This window comes from Pogona vitticeps, chromosome 1 (genome assembly GCF_051106095.1).
Source record: "Pogona vitticeps strain Pit_001003342236 chromosome 1, PviZW2.1, whole genome shotgun sequence".
Classification (NCBI taxonomy): Eukaryota; Metazoa; Chordata; class Lepidosauria; order Squamata; family Agamidae; genus Pogona; species Pogona vitticeps.
In genome coordinates, this window is record NC_135783.1 from 114,996,744 (window position 1) to 115,019,497 (window position 22,754).

At 42.5% G+C, this 22,754-nt stretch overlaps 1 protein-coding gene across 2 annotated transcripts; it reads left to right on the forward strand.

The window, feature by feature from the left end:
• The first annotated feature begins 12,732 nt into the window (after positions 1-12,732).
• EEF1A1 (eukaryotic translation elongation factor 1 alpha 1) lies at positions 12,733-18,146 on the forward strand. Of its 2 annotated transcripts, none has more exons than XM_020785836.3 (8): positions 12,733-12,978; positions 14,133-14,321; positions 15,102-15,281; positions 15,403-15,699; positions 16,097-16,247; positions 16,470-16,726; positions 16,819-17,053; positions 17,744-18,146. In XM_020785836.3, the coding sequence occupies exons 2-8, from the start codon at positions 14,178-14,180 to the stop codon at positions 17,866-17,868; spliced, it is 1,389 nt and encodes a 462-aa protein (XP_020641495.1). In that variant the 5' UTR covers positions 12,733-12,978; positions 14,133-14,177; the 3' UTR covers positions 17,869-18,146. The 2 variants fall into 2 exon arrangements, with proteins under 2 accessions (XP_020641495.1, XP_078241945.1); XM_078385819.1 differs by lacking the exon at positions 12,733-12,978 and adding an exon at positions 13,101-13,423.
• Positions 18,147-22,754: the final 4,608 nt, after the last annotated feature.

A 22,754-nucleotide genomic window follows, 5' to 3' on the forward strand; every position in this document is an offset into this window, starting at 1 on the left:
CATTTTTTTCCTACCAGATGTTGCTGTCACGCTCAAAGAGGCCCCTGGACTATGGCGTTGAAATACAGTCATTAACATCTTTGGCTATTACCTTGATTTCTTTCAAAATGCCTGATCTGTGGTTTCTTACCACTCTGCACAATGTGCTTCTCGATTCTAAATCACACCAAACTTGATTGAGTAACCCTGAAATTTTACATGTTCCAAAGAAAAGCTAAATTTATTGAGCATTACCCGCCAATCCGAAATGAGGGATTGATCATATAATGAAAGAATGTGACTGGTTGCATCTTGACATGACCACTCCACAATTGAGCTTGTTTTATTTTCCTCCAGCTTTCCACCAGTTTTGACTGTGCAGATGCACTCCTTGCCACCACTGAAACCTGTGCACCGAAGCTCAAGGTTGAGTCCAGGAGCACACCCAAGCTGCGGATGTGATTTTTCAGGAGGATTGTGACCCCATCCAGTACAGACTGAATACCTATCCCCTAATTTGCCTTCTGAATGACGAGGAGCACCTCTGTCTTTTCTGGATTAAGTTTCACTTTCTTAGTCCTCACCCAGTCCATCACTGAGAACAGACACTGGTGCAAGCGCATAACAGCTTCCTTGGAATCAGACGGGAAGGAGAGATAGAGCTGAGTTTCATCAGCATACTGTTGGCACCAAACCGCAAAACTCTGGGCAATCTCACCCACTGGTATCAAGTAGATGTTGAATAACATGGGGGACAGGACTGAGCTGTGAATGTGTGAGCCAGCTACAGGCGGCTGGTGGAAAGGAGCTAAGTGCCAGCGTGGGCAGACCCTCTCATCAACAGCACGATGCTATCATTCAGGAAAACACCGGAGGTAAGGGAGAGAGGAGGCCTTGGGCCCTCCCCCAGAGAAACAGCTGTAGCCTTGGTCAAAGTAGAAATAGAGGGGAGAAAACAGGGAGAAGAAGAGGCTTCTGAAACGGACATCTGGGAAGATGCCTGAGAATTCCCACCACCTTTGATGGAGAAGGAGAGTGGTCTGCTGGGGGGGGGACAATGAAAGAAGCTTCCAGGAGGCTAATTTCCTTGGGAAACCATCTGATCAGCTGAAGGCCAGTATCTGCACAGAGGAAGGCAGGTTAGAGGCTCAGGGAAGGAAAACTCCCAAGGACAGACGGGACTGTCTGGCCTCCCCCGCCTGCAGGCTTCAGTCTTAACAGCTTGAGATGCTAAGCTGGGGACTGGAAGGGTGAGGACTGTTGGCTAGCTGGAAGTTTTCCTAACAGCTACACTGGGCTCCCTCAGGAGTGCTGTCATTCCTGGGAAACTGAGGGGCAGAGACTGGATGTTCCCTCAGCCCTAAAAAGACTGAATTTGTGGAGGACTACCATCTCCAACCTTGCTTGGTATAGCTGAGATCTCATCCTGCAAAGGACTGTAGAAGCCTGTGTTTCCTTCCCTCCTCCCCCCGCCACCCCTCTTTTTGTGTGCTGAACCAAATAATGTTAAGTAGCCACCAGAACCTGCGGTCTCACTATGGATATAGTGGCTGGGGCCACTCACAGAGGGACACCGCAGACCAATGGCCAGAGCGTCAAACCGGATTCCCCCAATTACCACCTCCTGAGCTTGGCCATTCAGGAAGGATTGGGACCACTGCCTAACAGTATCTTCCAGAAAGGTACCCCAGAAGGATGCCATGCTTGATGGTATCAAAAGCCGCTGAAAGGTCCAGAAGAACCAAGAGGGACACACACTCCCCCTGTCCAGTTCCCAGCAGAGGTCATCCACCAAGGCAACCAAAGCTGTCTTTGTTCCATAACCAGGCCTGAAGCCAGACTGAAATGGATCTAGATAATCCGCTTTATCCAGGAACCTCTGGAGCCGAGACACTGCATGGAATATTGGAGATTGGCTGATAATTATCCAATACAGTGAGGTTCAAGGAGGGTTTAAAAATAAAGTGCTTACTACTGCCTCCTTAAGCCATTCTGGTACCTTCCCTTGTTGCAAGGAGGCATTCCCCACTCCTCTAACCCACTCTGCCAGTCCCCCTTGGGCTGTTTTTAAAAGCCAGGAAATGCAAAGGTCCCAAATACTGTACATGTGGTGGCTTTCACCTCTCCAAAGATCTTGTCCACATCATTAGGCTGCACCAACTGAAACATGTCCCTTATAACAGGACAAGCAGGAGCCAAAGTCATGTCAACTTCATCATCTAAGTCAAAGCAGATCTGGGCAACTTTATCTGCAAAGTGCCATGAAAAATCTTCACAGAGAACTGTTGCATGGTCAGTGTCCTTTTCTTGTGGACATCCATGAAAACAGGCTGTAAGGATGTTTCAGTGGAGACTAAGACCAAAATCATCCACACTCTGTATTTTGAATCATCATGTATGTATAGAGGTGGAAGTTGGACAGTGAAGAAAGCTGACGGGAGGAAAAAAACAATTTGTCTGAAATATGGAGCTAGAGGAAAGCTTTGCAGATACCCCGGACTTCCAGAAAAACAAACAAGTGGGGCCTAGATAAAATAAAACCTATTTCTAGAGGCAAACATTTTATTTATTTATTTATCTATTTAATTTAATTTAATTTAATTTAATTTAATTTAATTTAATTTAATTTAAATTATTTATTTATTTATCTATTTTTTATTTATTTATTTATTTATTTATTTATTTATTTATTCATTCATTCATTCATTCATTCATTCATTTATTGTGTTCCATTTTTACCCCGCCCATCTAGATTCAGGAATCTACTCTAGGCGGCTTACAGATTTTGACGCTGAAGCTGTCTTACTTTGGGCACCTCATGAGAAGGGAGGATTCTCTGGAAAAGACAATAATGCTGGGAAAGGCTGAAGGCAGCAGTTAAAGAGGAAGACCAAATATGAGATTGATTGACTCACTAAAGGAACCCACAGGGTTGAGTTTGCAAGAGCTGAGCAGGGCTGTTGAGGACAGGAGATTTTGGAGATCACTTATTCATAGGGTTGCCATAAGTTCACAGATGATGTGACGGTACATAATAACAACTCTTCCTGGGTTACATTAAATTTAACTTTGTGACATTAAGATTTCACAATGGTTCACACAAGGAAAGCCACTGTATGTCCCTGATTCTTTCATCAAATCACATATTGTTTACTAATTACCAATGAACGAGAAATCTACCTGTTTTTATTTCTTAATGGAATCGGACAAATATTGCCGGATAGATCTATTCAAACTCCAAGGTTACCTGTTGTAGATCTTGGAGTTCACAGGCCTGACCTTCTTTCTAAACTATTTTCTACTCTTTTTCTTGTTCAAAAATAATGCTGACTTTGCCATGTGTCAGAACAAATCCTTTGTTTGATGAGTACAGTGGCACTTAAAGAAAGGAAGAAGCTTGAAGTCCAAGGCAGGATAACCAGGATTAAATCCTCAAGAATCAAAGCTGGAGAGCCTTTGGCCCTCCAAATGTCATACCAGTAGATCAGAGATCAGCCAGCCCAAGTGGCTTCTAAACATTTTAAGCCAGTTGCAGCCTGGTATCTTTGAAATTGGATTGTGCTGTTGCATAGTAGGTACATGGCTAAATTTAGGGGTAACAAAGCACAGTGGGGAAAATGTAAAGGGCTCAGAGAGTAGTTATGAATAGAGTCATCTGACTCATTAAAAGTTAGCACATTTTTGTTGTGAGATTTTGTTGGCTGCAGTTCCCTTCATAAAAGTAATTATTTGTGTTGGTCCAAATGTTTCAGTGTTGTAATGCCATATAAGCAACAAGTAAACAGGCCTTCTCCATCTCATTTCTGGACAGTTACATAGGTGTGTAGTGCATACAATGATGGACGAGGACTCTGTAGATCAGGGTTCAAATTCCTGTTCGCCCATGAAAACTCACTGGGGGAGTGGAACTGATAAAGTAAAGGTTCGTCTTGACATTTAATCCAGTTGTGTCCGACTCTAGGGGACGGTGGTTATCCCCATTTCCAAGCCATTGAGCCAGCATTTGTCCAAAGACAGTTTCCGTGGTCACATGGCCAGCGTGACTAGACACAGAATGCCGTTACCTTCCCACCGTGGTGGTACCTATTTATCTGCCCGCATTTGCATGCTTTCGAACTGCTAGGTCGGCAGGAGCTAGGATAAGCGACAGGCGCTCACTCCATCATGTGGATTTGATCTTACGACTGCTTGGTCTTCTAACATCGCAGCACAGAGGCTGCTGCGGTTTAACCCGCAGTGCCACCACATCCCAATGGAACTGATAAAACCACTGTTCAAATATTTCAATTACCTTGAAAAGCCTGTTAAGTCGGTTCTGACTTGACAGCACATAACAACAACAGATCGGTGTAATTATGGACAAATGAAGCAAACAAGGGTTCTTCTAGATTTCTCCTTCCTAGTTTGTTCTCACATTTTCCTTAACACAATAATAGGGTGTAGTTGTCCTGGTCAGAGCACCTCTCCCTGAGATCTACCATCTGTGTCACCCACACCTCCCAGGCGTGACTGTTGTGAGTGGCCTTCTCAGAGGTGGCTGCCTGCTTATTTTCTATTTATTTTATTTTATTTATTGCATTTATACCCCACCCATCTAGTCAATTGATTACAGTGGTGCCTTGCTAGACAGTTACCCCGCATGACAGATTTTTCACTAGACATTGACTTTTTGAGATCGCTATAGCGATTCGCAAAACAGTGATTCCTATGGGGGAATTTCACTGGACAATGTTTGGTCCCTGCTTCGCAAACCAATTTTTGCTAGATGACAATTTGCTTTTCACTAGACATCAATTTCAGTGGAGTGGATTATCATCGTCGAGCGAGGCACCACTGTACTCTGGGCGGCTTCCAACATATATAATAACAATTTAAAATAGAACAAGATTTTAAACACCAATAAACAAGTTGTTCAAGATGGAAAAATAAGGAAAAAAGAGGAAGAAAAAAACTGCACTATGGCCTCTTCCCTCCTAACATTTAGAAAGCATTTAGAAACATTGCATTTCAGGATATCCTCCCCTAATAACAGTTGTTATTCTGGTGGGGGGGGTTTCCCTCCCTTCCGATTTGTTGTCACTGTCTTGGGTTTTGCAGAAGTTGCTTTTATATTAAAGATGTTCCTACTGTTATGTGTTACTGATGCTGGAAGCCACTCAGAGTAGTGGCATGCTATTAGATGGTATACAAAACAAAAACAAATTCTTTTGTAACTCATCATAACATATTTTCCTGAAATATACTTGTGTGGTTATACCTCATTTACTTTGTCTCAGAAGGTACCAGTTGTCCTGACAGCCCAGCCAAGGCTTTATACACATTCCTTTACATACTAACCATATTGTTCGTTAAATTTATCCAGCTAACTAAATCAAAATTGCCTCTAGAATATGGGAGAATTAATCTGTTAATGCAAATTTCTGACTTCTCATTTAATCAAACAAGGTGCTTTTCTGCATTACTGACTGCAAGTTAAAATCTGGCATAGCATCAAGATTCCGGGGTTATGTCATGCTAAAAGAAGTGCAGCTCTCTGAAGCTTACTACTTACCACCACCACCCTGGCTGAAACAAGCAGCTGCCTTGGAGTAACCATTTTTATCATGTGTGTGGCAGGGGAGTAAACAGTTTCACTCCGCCTCCCTGAAGTTTGTTCTTCAAAGGGAAAAGTATACTAAAAGTATTTTACAATAGTTAGAGCATAATCTCTAGGATAAACAGGGAGCAGAAGGTGGCTTTCTCCCTCCAGCAGGCTGTCCTTCACGCACCACTTGTGAAATCAGGTATACAACCAGTGACAGGAGGAATGGGCCACAGGGGGTGCGGTGGCAGGGACTCTGTGTAATCATCCTTGTACACAGATTTCTCCAGCAGGATCCTGGTCTTAATAAAGTGAATATCATTCCAAACTGTATGATACTAATATAGATGCTGAGTATTATGGCAGCTGGAAAATATATTGATTTGTATTTGGAACAAAATGCATTATGGTAATCTTTAAATCAGTGGCAAATACAGTTGTCTGACATTCTGTTCAGTTTTACCCTTTTCAGATACAGAAGACTGGAGGCAGACACTCCTATTTAAATCTGTCTTAGCATAGTTTACATATAACTTTCTGCATCATTTATACACATACGTATTATAATTGAGTCATAGTTACATGGGATCACAATGTAGTAAGTTGCAGTTACATTTAATGTATATTTAATTCAATATGAAACAGCTCTACTAATAGATATATCGACGTAGAAGTAACATCCGCTGAACAGGGCTTAGTCCCAAGACTGTAGCCTGGTATATCAGTGCTCATGGTACAGATAGGTGGCTGTTGTTGTGTTTAGTTGTTAAGTCGTGTCCATGTCTTCGTGACCCCATGGACCAGAGCATGCCAGGCCCTCCTGTCTTCCACTGCCTCCTGGAGTTTGGTCAAATTCATGTTGGAAGCTTCAATGACACTGTCCAACCATCGCGTCCTCTGTCGCTCCCTTCTCCTCTTGCATTCACACTTTCCCAACATCAGGGTCTTTTCCAGGGAGTCTTCTCTTCTCATGAGATGGCCAAAGTACTGGAGCCTCGGCTTCAGGATCTGTCCTTCCAGTGAGCACTCAGGGTTGATTTCATTTAGAATTGAGAGGTTTGTTCTCCTTGCAGTCCAGGGGATTCCCAAGAGCCTCCTCCAGCACCACAATTCAAAAGCATCAATTCTTCGGCGGTCAGCTTTCTTTATGGTCCAGCTCTCACTTCTATACATCACTACAGGAAAAACCATAGCTTTGACTATCCGGACATTGTTGTCAAGGTGATGTCTCTGCTTTTTAAGATGCTGTCTAGGTTTGTCATTGCTTTCCTCCCAAGAAGCAGGTGTTTTTTAATTCCATGGCTGCTGTCACCATCTGCAGTGATCATGGAGCCCAAGAAAGTAAAATCTGTCACTGCTTCCATATCTTCCCCTTCTATTTGCCAGGAGGTGATAGGACCAGTGACCGTGAACTTAGGGTTTTTTTTATGTTGAGCTTCAGACCGTTTTTTGCACTCTCCTCTTTCACCCTCATTAAGAGGTTCTTTAATTCCTCCTCATTTCTTCCATCAAAGTGGATTGGAATGTAGACTGATCTTTTCCAATCCTCTGGGCACTGCTGAGTTTTCCAAACTTGCTGGCATATTGAGTGTAGTACCTTAACAGCATCATATTTTAAGATTTTAAATAGTTCCGCTGGAATGCCATCACCTCCACTGGCCTTGTTGTTAGCCAGGCTTTCTAAGGCCCACTTGATTTCACTCTCCAGGATGTCTGGCTCAAGGTCAGCAGCCGCACTATCTGGGTTGTCCGGGACATCCAGATCTTTCTGTTATAATTCCTCTATGTATTCTTGCCACCTCTTCTTGATGTCTTCTGCTTCTGTGAGGTCCCTACCATTTTTGTCCTTTATCATGTTCATCTTTGCACAAATGGTTCCTTTAATATCTCCAATTTTCTTGAACAGATCTCTGGTTTTTCCCTTTTCTATTATTTTCCTCTATTTCTTCGCACTGTTCATTTAAGAAGACCCTCTTGTCTCTCCTTGCTATTCTTTGGAAGTCTGGATTCCATTTTCTGTAACTTTCCCTATCTCCCTTGGATTTTGTTTCCCTTTTCTTCTCTGCTATTTGTAAGGCCTCATTGGATAGCCACTTTGCTTTCTTGCATTTCCTTTTCTTTGGGATGGTTTTTATTGCTGTCTCCTGTACAGTGTTATGAATCTCCATCCGTAGTTCTTCAGGCACTCTGTCCACCAAATCAAGTTCCTTAAATCTGTTCTTCACTTCCACTGTGTATTCATAAGGGATTTGGTTTAGATTATATCTGAGTAGCCAAGTGGTTTTTCCTACTTTCTTCAGTTTAAGCTTGAATTTTGCTATGAGAAGCTGATGATCAGAGTCACAATCAGCTCCAGGTCTTGTTTTTGCTGACTGTATAGAGCAGGGGTCTCAAACATGCGGCCCGGGGGCCATTTGCGGCCCTCCGGATGATAGTTTGTGGCCCTCGCCTTGCCTGCCCCCCGAAGCGCCCACGTGTCCTCTGCTGTCAAGAGTAAAAAAAAGCCTCGCCTCGCTTACTGACTCTCTCCCAAGACAGTGCCTTTTGCACCCTCCATCTGGAACTGCAGCCTGCCTGGCAGCCCACCTCTCTGCCGGCTGGCAGGGTGCAGTTCCAGGTGGAGGGTGCAAGAGGCGCTGTATTGAGGGAGAGCTGGTGAGCGAGCCGTGCTGCTGGCCCTTTTCCCTGAGCACCCAAGCTGCCGCTGAACAATGTGTGAGAGTGGAGCTCGTTCCTGGCCCGTCCTCAAAGAGCACCTCCAAGCTGCCAACAGCAGCTGCCGCCGCCGCCATCTCTTCCAGGGAAGTGGCTCTCTGGCTCTCTCTTTCTCGGCACCCACAGCACCAGCCTGGCCAGCGGCCGCCTCAGCACCCAGTGGTGCTTCCTCCTGCTCCTCCTCGTCCTGCTTCAGCTGCCTCGGCTCTGGAGGCTGCCTGGACTTGCCTCGCAAAGTTTGCTCCTCTGTCATGGTGGGGGTAGCTGCTGCTAAGTGGACCTTTTTTTGAGGGGGGCCTCAGAGGAAGGTTGCCAGACCTCCGTGTGTTTGTATGTGTGTGTGTGCACATGTGCATGTGTGAGCGCACCTGTGGGGGGACCACCCCATTCCGTTTAATTTCGTGGGTACCAGTAGGGGCTTTTCTCCTTTGGCAAAGCGATACTGTGAGGGTTTTTTTAAATTTTATGTCATGCCCTCCCCCCTGCTAGGCGGTCACCGATGCTCCCTCCCTAATTCACTTCTTCATCCTGTTGCTGGTAGTGATGGTGGTAGTGAAGAAGGAGCCAGAGGGGGTCATGGCCAGCGACAAGAGCTTGCATGTCCCTCCTCCTCCTCCACGGAGCCCCAGTTGGGCTAAGGCAATTCCTGGGCGGCTTCCTCAGGCTCTTGCTCCAGTTGTGGCCCAGCCTCACCCAGACTCTGCCTCCAGCAGCCCCCAGGGAAATTGAGTTTGAGACCCCTGGTATAGAGCATCTCCATCTTTGGCTGCAGAAAACATAATCAATCTGAATTTGGTATTGCCCATCTGGTGATATCTATGTGTAGAGTCACCTCTTGTGTTGTTGGAAAAGAGTGTTTGTGATGACCAGCTTGTTCTCTTCACAAAACTCTATTAGCCTTTGCCCTGCTTCATTTTGAACTCCAAGGCCAAACTTACCTGTTGTTCCTTTTACCTCGACTCCCTACTTTAGCATTCCAGTCCCCAATGACAAGAACATCTTTTTTTGGTGTCAATTCTAAAAGGTGTTGTAAGTCTTCATAGAACTGGTCAATTTCAGCCTCTTCAGCATTGGTGGTTGGTGCATAAACCTGGATTACTGTGATGTAATTACTGTGATGAAGAGCCTCGTGGCGCAGTGGTTAAACTGCTGTACTGCAGCTAAAACTGTGCTTACGACCTGGGGTTCAAATCCCAGGTAGCCAGCTCAAGGTTGACTCAGCCTTCTATCCTTCCGAGGTCAGTAAAATGAGTACCCAGCTTGCTGGGGGGGGGGCAATGTGTAGCCTGCATAATTAAATTGTAAACCATATAAGCAGCACGCTTTGCTTTGCTTTTGCTTTATGTTGAAACGTATGCCTTGGATTCGTATTGAAATCATTCTATCACTTTTGAGATTGTATCCCACTACAGCTTTTCCCACTCTTTTGTTGACTATGAGGGCTACTCCATTCCTTCTACGGGATTCTTGCCCGCAATAGTAGATATGATAATCATCTGAATTGAAGTCGCCCATTCCCGTCCATTTTAGTTCACTGGCGCCCAGGATGTCAATGTTTATTCTTGTCATCTCTTGTTTGACCACATCTAACTTACCAAAGTTCATAGATATTACATTCCAGGTTCCTATGCCATATTTTTATTTGCAGCATTGGAATTTCCTTTTATTTCCACGCACATCCACAGCTGAGCGTCCTTTCAGCTTTGGCCCAACCACTTTATTAGCTCTGAAGCTACTTGCACTTGACCTCTGCTCTTCCTCAGTAGCATGTTGGACACCTTCCGACCTGAGGGGCTCATCTTGCAGCGTCATATCTTTTAACCTTTTTTTTAATTTTAATTTTTAATAAGGGGTGACAAAAAGGGGAAAGGGAATTGAGGTTAAGAGGGAAGAGGAGAAACAGTAGCATACTAACATCCATCCTATATATATTGCCATATCAAAATTCCAAATTACTTTTTACTATTTTCTGCCTTCCAGATTTAAATTCTCATTTCACTGTATGCTTTTCATACACTATCTGTTAACTCAATCCATTTATAGAATAAGTCCCATCTTTCAGTTGCCTTTTGTAAAGGACAGTCCTTCATAACTTCTAATAAAATGTCCATTTCCACTGTTTCCCATATCTTCTCTATGAGATCTTGTTTCAGTACCGTCAGACTTTTCCAATTTTTGGCCTAAAGAATTCTGGCTGCAGTGACGATGTATATAACTATATACTCCTTTGTCTTATCTATGTTATCAGGTATCATACTCAATAAAAACAGTTCTGGGGTTAATGGCACCTTACAAAGTAATATTAGCATCATATCTTTTAGCCTTTTGTTTCTGTTCATGGAGTTTCTTGGCAAAGATACCGGAGTGGCCTGTCATTTCCTGCTCCAGGTGGATCGCGTTTAGTCAGAACTCTCCACTATGACCTGTCCCTCTTGGATGTCCCTCCACGTCATAGTCCATAGCTTCTCTGAATTATTCAAGCCCCTTCGCCACGACAAGGCGCCAATCCATGAAGTGGAGATAGGTGGTTAGCCATACTAAATCTGTATTTTGAGACATATTCCATGCAAACCAATCAGGTCTATTTTTGCAAAATCAGAGGACAATGAACTGCTCTTGTCAAATGGAAAAAGCCTTGTGAGCTAGCTGGGCATGTTTGCTTAAGCAACTCCTTTCCTCTGCAGCACAATGACCTCTACCCCCCTTGCTGTGCTAACTTTTCTGCTGTGGTTGGAAAACTGCAAATTTTTGACACTACAAGGCCGGGTATGATGGAATTTGGGGAGTACTGGGGAAACTGTGAATTGCTGTCCCGTGCTTAGTGTCTCCCTCTTACCTGTCCTTTCAAAAGTATAACCAATATTATTTTAAAAGTAAACAAATCAGTCAATTTTGCCTTTAAATAGTGTGACTCCAAGTTTGATTCTGGGTATCTTCACCAAGAAACTAGTTCACAGATACCCTGCAAACACTTAGTTGGTTTGAAGCACATCCTTTTTTTGTTTGTTTGTTTAATAGCAATTATGTTTTAGTAGTGCAAAGGTAAAGAATGTGTGCGGAGTGTAAAGACATAACACTTGCCCAAAACATGTGGCAGATCTAACTATTAAACTTATTTAATCCTTTTGTCATTTAATATGCTCTCATAAAATCTTCTACCAAGTGATCTTGTGCATGTTGCCAAGGGGCATGATGCTTAAAAATTAAGGTATCAAGCTCCTCAACTAAATGCTTAATTCCAATTCACACAAGCCGAGGTTTATTTAACCTCAATGTTTCCTCCAGCTTTTTTGTAGGCATACATAATTAGATGTCTCATACACTTCAGCAGGGTTTATTCTGGCTTCAGGTGGATGGGGGTAAATTAGAAAACCAATGGCTTAGCTAAAGGTAGCAGTGGTTCTTAGATACCCTAAAATTTAGTGGCCAAGCTAACTTAGCCCTGTCTAATTTCTGTGGAATTTGGGCACAGTCTAACTACAATAATGCTTATGTTTTCATGTATATGAATGTACTCTGTCACAAAATGAGAGGTCTGTGCAAATATTTATGAAATAACGGTTAAAAAAGGAACAACAGGGAAGAAGCAGAAGTGTTTTGCATTTTTGAAAGGAATAAAATGTACTTTCGTTGAAAGTTTGTAACTATTAAGGTTACAAACAGAACATGGCCATGTGCAGATTTAAATGCAAATTAAACTAAAAGCCCATCAACTTTTTAAAGATGATTTTTTTTTTTAACTTAAAATGCCACTCCCTGGGAAAAAGCTGAAATGGAAAAATGGCCACACAACATCCATTGTGGTCTGATAAAAGAGGAATGTTTTGCGTGGTGTGATTCTGAAGGATGAAATGCATGAATGTATGCCTATGGTAGGAGGAGAAAGCGGCTTCGTGTAAGCACGAGACTGCAGACCGGGCAGCTATGGTGGGTTCGTGGGAAGGCAAGGGCACGCCTCGTTGTTAGATGATGCCACGGTTGTGTGATCACGGAGGGCCGCGTACAGTATTCGCCTTTCTCTTCTGGAGAGGAATATGCTTCCCTAAGCACAGGGAAGGAGTGGGCAATAGGAATGAAAAAGGACCCCGCAAGCGGGATTATGAGAGCGGAGGCAGTTAAAGGCGAAGTGTGTGGGGAAGGTGGTGTGGTTTGCTTGAAGGGAGGGGTGGGGTGGGGGTGAGACGGTCGACGGCTCGGGCCAGGCGCTTCTCCAGCGGGGGGGATGGATCAGGGAAGCTGCTGAACCCCACACCGTCCAGCGAGCTCAACCAACGCGGTGGCATTGCAGAAAGCGGGCGGGGGGGGGGCGTCTCCTAACGCTCAGAGCTTGCCAGGCACGAAAGGTGGGTTCCTCTTTTCGACGGGGTGGGGCTCCCGAGAGCAGCACGCCGCGTTTCTCTCTTGAGGTCGGCGGGGGAGAGAAGGGGACAAAAATACGTTTCCACGTAAAAGAGGTGATTTTTCCTCACTCCCTGGACGTCGCCCTCGAGGCGGTCATAGAGGGTGGAGGGATGTGAGCAACGTACTTGTGTGTGTGTGTATGTGTGTGTGAGAAAAGCGGGGGGTGTTGTCGAGAAGCAACGAGAGGAACGCTGGGAGGCGTGACGTGTCCCTCAGGCCGCCGCCCTCCCGGCTTCAGCTATATAAAGGACGCTGCTGACCTCTTCGGTCTTTTTCGCTACGGGTTTGCCGCTGCTTCAGAGGTGAGCTGTTCATGGCGTGCGCGAGGGAGCAGGCCGGCGACATTTTTTTTTCCGGCCTAGGCCCGAGAGGGGCGGGGACGGCGCCGGCGCCACGTGCTCCTGGCTCCGGAGAAAGCCGTTTTCCAGGCCCGGGACAGGAAAGGGTAGTGATAGCTCGACGTAATCGCGGGGAAGGGAGAGGAAGGGGCGAATGCGCTCGCCCTTTTCTCGGCCGCCATTCCTGCGGCTGGATTTTCCCCCTCGCCACTTCCCGGTTGCGTGGATCTGAGGAAAGTGGATCGGTGCTTGGGAATGGTGTATCTACGGTGAAGGGAAGTCTGGCGCTTTCCCAAAGAGATCTGGAACCGCGAGGAAACGGGAGTTAAAAACAAGCGTTCTGGGGACACTTGTCGCGATTTTTTCCCCGGGAGTGAACGTGGGGATGGTGTGCCTGCGGTCGTGGCAGGTGTGGCTCTTCCTTCTCCCCCCTTCCTCTAGTTAATAGTTTTGTCATCGGCTCATTTGGCGTTTTTGTTACACATTTTGGATGGTGCGTTAAGGGAAAGGTTGCTTTTTCTCGGGCCTATTTCCCTTCTCTTTATATTGGTTTTTTTCTTTTTTTTTTTCCTCCCGTCTGTATAGAGGAGGAAAAAATGGCCGCGCTCCGCCGCCCTGGCTGCTGCCGTCACAAAATGGAGGACGCGCGCGCGGTGAGGCGGGGCGCGTGCCAGCCAGCGAACGAGTGGCTCGCCTTCCCTCCCCCCCCTTCCTGGCTCGTGCTCGCCGGCTCGACTTGGGACACAAAGGAGCGGGAACCGCCCCTTCCCCTTCTTTCCTTCCCCCCCCTTTGCCGACGCCTTCGAATGGGACGAGGGTGTGTGAGGCGAAAGTCCGGTGGCGCTCTTCTTCCCCCCCCCCCCAGCAACAGCCTCCACGACCTGGAGGTGGGTGGAGTTGAGGAACTCGAGGCAGGCTTTGGCCTACTTTCCGGCCTAGAGCTGAGTGTCTTCAAGCAGAGGACTGGAACCGGCTTTGGACGGCCAGCCTACACGACACTGTTAAAAATTATTCTCTTTTTTTTGACGTGTTAATTTTTTTCTCCCTTGTGTCCGCCATCAGGTGGCCGTTTATTAATTTTTTGCTTAAGTGTTTTAAAAAATTCTTTCCAATCCCAGGTATTTTATCTGAAGTGGAAGAGGATCATCTGTTAATCATCCAAAATGGGAAAGGAAAAGACCCACATCAACATCGTCGTTATTGGGCATGTCGATTCTGGCAAGTCCACCACCACCGGACATTTGATTTACAAATGTGGTGGGATTGACAAGAGGACCATTGAGAAGTTTGAGAAGGAAGCTGCTGAGGTGGGTTTGTCTTGCAAGATGATTGCTAAAGATTTTATTTATCCTTATTTGCGTTAGTGTGCATAAAGATTGCTTTACAAAAGATAGCACTTAGCAATAAGCAACCAGTGGCTTTTTGTCTTAGTAAATGCATAGTGTCTTGGCTACTTTAGTATTTTGTGTGAATGGATTGTTGTGAGCAGGGTTCTTAAGAGCAACTTTTTTTACTCATGGTTACTATTCTCAGAAGTGATGATTGGCAGTATTACAGATTTTAATAAATTAAGGAACATGTAACAAACATGAATTTGGAGATAAATCTCTGAAACTTTCAACTTAATAGTGATGAGCCTAAAGAAATAAACTAAACTTGAAGGTTAAAACTTTCAGGGGGTAGTTTTGTTAATGTACCAAAAAAGTCAAAAAATACTGAGTTAATGTTGAAAGGTCAACTAGTTCTGTTTGGCAGAGGACCTCAAAATCTTGGTCTTCAAGATGCCAGAGGCTGTTTTTCATATAACTCTTGCTGCTTAACATGCCACAAGACTTCATTTCTGCATTAAGTTTAAACACCTACAGTTGTTGGCTGTTAGGGATTATCATGTCATTGGGTTAAGTAAGTGAAACAGATTTGGAATCTCTCACCACTTCTGCCAATTGTTTTTTGTTTGTTTTTTGCTAAATATAGTTTGCGTATTATATTTCACAGGGCTGATTCAGGATCTTAGTGAGCAGCAGTGATGCCAAAGTCTTGTAAAGAATGAGTTATATATACTAATGGTGTTCTCTTTCATTAACTAGATGGGCAAGGGCTCCTTCAAGTATGCCTGGGTGTTGGACAAGCTGAAGGCAGAACGTGAACGTGGTATTACTATTGATATCTCACTCTGGAAGTTTGAAACAAGCAAATATTATGTTACCATCATTGATGCACCTGGGCACAGAGATTTCATCAAAAACATGATTACTGGTACCTCCCAGGTGAGTTAACACTTTTTAGAAAGTACAGTATAGTGTAAATATAATGTAAGACTAAGCAATCTGAAACAAAATTGTGGTAAAGGAAAGTGGATGCATTTACAATGTAACTTTTTTCTTAAAGGCCGACTGTGCTGTCCTTATTGTTGCTGCTGGTGTTGGTGAATTTGAGGCAGGCATCTCTAAGAACGGGCAGACCCGTGAGCATGCCCTTCTGGCTTATACTCTGGGTGTAAAACAACTCATTGTTGGTGTTAACAAAATGGATTCCACTGAACCACCTTACAGCCAGAAGAGATACGAGGAAATAGTTAAAGAAGTCAGCACATACATAAAGAAAATTGGTTACAATCCAGACACAGTGGCTTTTGTGCCAATTTCTGGCTGGAATGGAGACAACATGTTGGAACCCAGCTCTAATGTAAGTAAGATTGATCATAAAGTTTTGATGAACGAATGTGTTTAATGTAATGTCAAATTAAGATATGATTTATATTTCAGCTTACTCTCACAATAGTGGACATGAACAAGACAGATTGCTCAGTTGAAGTTCTTTTAGTTTGAGCTGCAAATTTTTAAGAAATTTTGTTGGCAACCATGAGTTCAGAGAAATATAGCTGTGTTTGTTTCAGTAACAGCTAAAAAGTAGAAATAAGAAAAAATAAGGAAAACTGTCAGTCTGTATGTTCTGTATTCAGCTATCCCTAAAGAGAAGAAACATTGTGGCCAAACGTCTCCATAAGTCAAAATGGTGTAAATGTAACAGGATTCTGGCCAGTGTCTCATAGAAAACTGGTACATCACTGTATTCTTTACAGATGCCATGGTTTAAGGGGTGGAAAGTGACCCGTAAGGATGGCAGTGCCAGTGGAACTACTCTGTTGGAAGCTCTGGATTCTATTTTGCCACCAACTCGTCCAACTGATAAACCTCTGCGTCTGCCCCTTCAGGATGTCTACAAAATTGGTGGTATGTGTTTTGAGAAGCATCTTTGAGAACAAACTTAGTTTATAAATATGTTGCATGAATCGTTTGTGTTGAGCCTTGTATTTTGATATCAATAATGAGAGGCACTATTTTTATCTGAATACGTGCCACTCTACTTAAAAATCCACTTTCCTACAACTAGAATGGTATGTTGTCTTGTTCATCTGCTTCTGCAGACTTAAAATATTCCTTCTCCCCTCCCAGGGATTGGGACCGTTCCTGTTGGTCGTGTGGAAACTGGCATTCTGAAACCAGGCATGGTGGTAACATTTGCTCCAGTCAATGTTACAACTGAAGTAAAATCTGTGGAGATGCACCATGAGGCCCTGAGTGAAGCTCTCCCTGGAGATAATGTAGGCTTCAATGTGAAGAATGTCTCTGTTAAAGATGTCCGTCGTGGCAACGTTGCAGGTGACAGCAAAAATGATCCACCCATGGAAGCTGCTGGGTTCACAGCACAGGTAACTTGAAGAAACTGCTTTGTTTCATCAATGCCAGTAAATTATGTGAAGAACTGAAAAGCATTATATAACATTTTTAAATCACCCCATAGGTTATTATTTTGAACCACCCAGGCCAGATCAGTGCTGGCTATGCCCCAGTGCTGGATTGTCACACTGCTCATATTGCCTGCAAGTTTGCTGAGCTGAAGGAGAAGATTGATCGTCGTTCTGGTAAGAAGCTGGAAGATGGGCCAAAATTCCTGAAATCTGGAGACGCTGCCATTGTTGACATGATTCCAGGCAAGCCTATGTGTGTTGAGAGCTTCTCTGACTATCCTCCTCTGGGTAAGTAGCTCTTTTTTGCTGAACAATGTCACTTGGTATGTTAGCATAATAATACTGTATGAATGTGCTTTGATACCTTCTGCTGTTACCTCACTGTTGAAGTAGATAACTGCTCTTTTAAGTATTTGTATCAGGAACTATTACTTTTTAAGGGGAAATTGTTCTGATGAGGTAGTTTATGGCACTGCTCCTTCATAGGAGGAGTCTTTTCCATTTATTTGCTTGATATGTAACTTCCTCATGAGAGTATATATAACTTAAATATAGTGGCAGTAGCAGTGGTAGGGGTGGTCTGGAGTTATAAAAACTGCTTTGGATATTTGTCACAAAATTTAGTTACAGTAGTAGATACTAAGTTAAATATTAGTTGGTTATGAATGCTGTGTTCTTAGTCCAGGGATAGAAAGGAACAGCAGCACTGGTATGACTCAAATCTAGTTGTAAGTGGCATCTTGAGTGGCCTACTGAAATAGATGTTTCACTCACCACATCCCCACTGATTCATTGGTTCTGCTGTAAGTGACTTGCTGCTGCATTTCTGCCATTAAGATGGTGCTCTGACAAATCGGTGTGTAATATATATCTTTAAGACAGTTGAGGAAGATTTTTGGAATTTTTCTATTTCAGAAGTCATACCAATCAATGTTAATTCTCTCCCTTGACAGTGCTGTAACTTTTTTTTATGCCTAGGTCGTTTTGCTGTCCGTGATATGAGACAGACAGTTGCTGTTGGTGTCATCAAAGCAGTTGATAAGAAAGCAGCTGGTGCTGGCAAGGTCACGAAGTCTGCCCAGAAGGCTCAGAAGGCTAAATGAAAATTCTGTACATCTGCCACCTCAGTCTTACTAAGTGGTGGAAACATGGTCTCAGAACTGTTTGTCTCAATTGGCCATTTAAGTTTAATAGTAAAAGACTGGTTAATGATTACAATGCATCGTAAAAGCTTCAGAAGGAAAGGAATGTTTGTGGACCATTTGTTTCGTGGCAGTTTTTAAGTTATTAGTTTTTAAATCAATAACCTTTTTTAAATGAAAACAACTTGACCAAAATCTGTCACCAATTTTGAGACCATTAAAACAAAGTTTAATGCAAAGTTTGTGTGTTCTTTGGGGGCAAGAGTTCCACTTTAGTCACTGTGGGGTATATAATGAATAGACTTGTACTTGTACATTCAGAAACCTGGTGGAAGGAAAAAGGTAGACTTTACCCTGGATATTGGTGTGTTACTCTTTCCAAAGGTATTGCAACATAAAGTGCTGAAATGGCAAAAATCCTTAAATCTGTGCCAATATATATTTAGAATGGTGCACTATGTTGAGTGTGGTAATTACCACAAACCAGCCTCCCATGTGCCTGAACATGCAAAAACTGCTAACAACAGTAGGCTAGGCATATCCTTTTCATATTTTAAAAAGTATAGCATATTTAGTTGGCACATTCTTCCACTGTTATTCTAGCTACAGTGGGGTCTTGAGAACTTAATCCCTATTGGAAGGTGGTTCTCAAGTCAAAGAGTCTGTAAATCAAGTCTCCATTGACCTACAGTGCATTGAAAACCGATTAATCCCGTAACAGGCCGTTTTTGTTCCATTTTGGTTTTTTTCTGGTCTGCAAGTCAAATCTCAGTCTGCAAGTCAAACCTAAATTTTGCGGCCAGAGAAGTCTGTAACTCAAAAAGTCTGTAAGTCAAGCCGTCTATAAGTCAAGGGTCCACTGTATTAGTGTGTGTAATTCTGCTGTTTGATTAAATACAACGTTGCTGGTTTCATTAAAACAGTTGCCACCCAGTTTCCCTTGATAAAAAATATTATGCACTGGAATATTTCTCATATTAATAAAATGCGAATACAGTAGATAATTGGAAGATTGCTGAAGTTTCTGGAGCAGAATTTTGCTGCTAACTAAAATTCTAAGAGGGACTATACGTGGAAATAGGTGTTTCAGTTTAAAAATAACCATGAAATTAACATTCCAGGTGTGTCATAAACTAGATTCCCTCTAATTTTCTGCTTGTAACATGGGGGTCAGGCTGCAACTGGAAGCAAATGAGCAGCAACGCAGGCTGAGCTTGTAGCCCCAGTCCACAGCTGCATACGAAGTACATATTAGGCTGGAAAAAAATATATTCCCATACTTTTATGACACATTATAAAAAAACAAACCCTAGGTGTTGTGTTGAGAGTGTAATAGACCAGTATCAGTAACTTTGGGATTATAGATGCTGTATCAAAAAAGGCTTTTTTGTAGGTCTTGAGTAGATGAGATCAAGTTGCAGACTTCACACGAGTGGGTACAATCCATAAAAATGCTGTAGTACCAATGGAGCGCATTGCTATGCACCAGTTCAAATTTGGATTGCTCTTGAATTGGTTGCAATTTCTAAGGACTGCACTTTAGCAACAGTCTGTATTTTACCTTTTGGGATTAAATTCAGATTAAAGATAGAATGTGCTGAAAATAAAGCACTACATGGATTGGTAAATTAAGATGGAATAGACATTGATCACTAGTAGTCATTTGGAATTACTGGGACATACCTACACATTGACTCACCAAAGTCCCATTGATTCAGTGGCTGAAATTCTGTTGTGCAGTTTTGGAAACAGCATAACCTTCAGATCGGAATTTCTGTAAATTAAATGGTAGATAACTTGCTGAGTTGTGGCTAAGTGAGCAATAGGTGTTTATAGAGATGTCATAACTTGCGGCAATTCATGCCTAAAAGTTACACTATTTGTGTACGTGTGCAACAGAATTTCAGTTTTGTCTACTTGGAGGCTAAGAGTTGGATTTGGCCCAAGCAGATGCTGCTGTGTGACTACTTGATTAATTTGTTTTCATAATTGATTTGAAACTTATGGATATGCACACTAACAACACTTTAAGTGAAAGCATATTTACTGTCATTTAAACTTCTGCTTTGATATATTTCAGAGTTGTGTATACTGGGGTTCTGCCTTCTGTTAACTAAAATTTTTTGTCAAATGTTACACCAGTAATCTTGTATCATTTTTATACCTAGAGTAGAGCAAGATGTGGGATAGTAAGCATCAGATAATACTCAATTGGACCTAGAAATTGAACCGAGTAGATTTAACTCTTGATTATCTTGAAGGCATTAATCTTTGGATTTGGAATGGTATAATGGGGTATTGGCAATAAGTGGTAACTTTGCCTGGGAATTCTGAGGTTGATTGGAAAAGGTTAATTTTTTAAAATTAAAAGGAAAAGTCCAATTAAAGAACTGCAGCTTAAAAGAGTACAGTGGTTTGCATTTCCGAGATTCCTCGGTGGTGCACTGCCTGGTTGCCTTTTCTTTTTCACAAACCTAGCTTGTCAGTATGTGGAACATGGTACAGTATATAGGGACATTTGATACCATCTCTGAAAATTTGTTCCAAGGTAAGGTTTGAAAAATTCTTGCTCAGATAAATACAAATGTCGTGTATTGTGTAATAGAATGGTGCCAAGCTTTGGATTCAGAGCAAATTTGATACCAGAATGTTAGAAGTTGCCGAAATCCTGTTGTTTAGCCAAATTGTAACTTTTTAGTCTCTTCTTGGTAAAACAAGCTGTCCCAGACACAGTTCTTGGATGAGGCTACACATGTCTTGAGAATTACAACAGAGATACTTTGTTTACCAGATTGATTTAAGCAAAAGTTACCAGTTGGCTCACTAAGCTGCAAACAGTGCAAAAAAGCCTTGGTGAAATATTTGTGAATATTCTGCTTTTGAGCAGATTATTAGCAGTATTTTGTGTCTTTTTGACTTTTGCTTTTGCCTGTTAAACTCCAAATACACCAACACTTGACATTTTGGTATTTGGCAAAAGTTCAATAGATTAATCTTTTTAGTGTACATGTGACCATATAATTTCTCTTGGGTTAATTAAAGAATTTGTAAGTAGAACACTTGGACATACTAGTTTATCTTCAATAAATGGAGTCTAGAACTACCTTGATTTCTGTGGCTGTTCATTTTCTAGGTAGGATAGTGGCTAGACCATCTGGTAGCACACTTGCAGAATATGCATAATATTTGAAGATAACTGCTGTTAACTTGAGTTTGCATAAATGCAGCAAGTGGTAAAGTACTGGAGACGTACTGCACAAAATAATGGGAAATCATGATTTGGTTGAATGTGGCTCTATGTCTTTAGTTCAGAGTAAATTTACGCAAAATAGTTTCACAGATTTTTTAAACTAGTTTGTAATCTTACAATTTAAACTACCCATAAGAAGTAAGCATTAACAGATGTAAACTCTACAAAAGTGATTCTTGTTCATCACCACAGAGGTACACCTATGAACAGGAAAAAGAAAGCACAATTAGAAATACAAAATGAGTATCCAGGATAACAGAAAAAGGAAATTATGTGGGGAGTATAATGTGGTTTATATTCAAGATAACTTTATAGGCAAGCTTTTGATTTTTATGAAACCTTCAAAGGAATATGTGCAAGACAAAGTAAAGGGCTTTTAAATAGGTGTGCTTGGTCCCACTAATGGTTTCCATGTTCATTGCCCAAGGACTTGGAAAAATCGACTAGTTATATCCATAACTGTTAAGAAAACAATTCTGTAGGTTTGTGGAGAAGCTTCTTTTTGAATTAGTGTTGATAACAGGTACTTGCAGTTGTGCAACAGCCAAAAAGGGAATGCAAGTATGAATATTTTTCCAGAATATTAATGTTCGAAAGGCAGCTGGACCAGATGGAATCATGGGAAGAGTTATTAGGGGCTGTGCTGCAGAATTAGCTGGAGTTTTTACGGATATTTTCAATCTATCCTTGTTGTTGCAGTGTTCAGTCCCCACTTGCCTGAAGACATCTATTATAGTGCCAGTCCCCAAGCAGTCAGCTGTGGTATCTCTCAATGATTACAGACCAGTAGCTTTAACATCTGTTGTTATGAAATGTTTTGAGAGATTGGTGCTGGATTACATTAAGGCTAGTCTTCCACCTTCTTTGGACCCATGGCAATTTGCATACAGGAAAAATAGATCTACTGATGATGCTGTGTCCATTGTACTCCATACTGTATTGAGCCACTTAGAACATCAGGGAACTTATGCGAGGCTGTTGTTTGTGGATTATAGCTCTGCTTTTAATACCATTCTACCAAATAGGTTGTTTTTTAAAATGATCAACCTGGGATTACCTCAGGAGATCTGCATGTGGATAAAGGATTTTCTGACAGATAGGCCACAGTCAGTAAGGATGGGATCTCACCATTCTTCTACCCTGGTACTAAATACAGGAGCTCCCCAGGGCTGCGTGCTAAGTCCCTTCCTCTATTCCCTGTACACACATGATTGCACCCCACTGTATAACACCAATGCAATTATTAAATTTGCGGATGATACGACAGTGGTGGGGCTCATAAATAAGAACAATGAGTCTGCTTATAGAAAGGAAGTACAAAGGTTGATACTTTGGTGTAAAGAAAATCATCTCACACTTAACATCAAAAAAACTAAAGAACTCATAATTGATTTTAGGAGGAAGAGATATGTACATTTACCACTGTACATAAACGGTGAGGAAGTGGAGAGAGTTGGTAGTTTTAAATTTCTGGGTACTTACATCTCAGAGGACCTCTCATGGACTATAAATGCCAACATGCTAATGAAGAAGGCACAGAAGAGGCTGTATTTCCTGAGAATGCTCGGCAAGTTAAATTTATCTCAGCATTTGCTTC

Coding starts and splice junctions, on each gene's coding strand:
- EEF1A1 (XM_020785836.3), top strand. CDS start 14,178: ATGGGAAAGGAAAAGACCCACATCAACATCGTCGTTATTGGGCATGTC. Junction 15,282..15,402: donor TGATTACTGGTACCTCCCAG/GTGAGTTAACAC, acceptor TTTTTCTTAAAG/GCCGACTGTGCTGTCCTTAT. Junction 17,054..17,743: donor CTCTGACTATCCTCCTCTGG/GTAAGTAGCTCT, acceptor TTTTATGCCTAG/GTCGTTTTGCTGTCCGTGAT.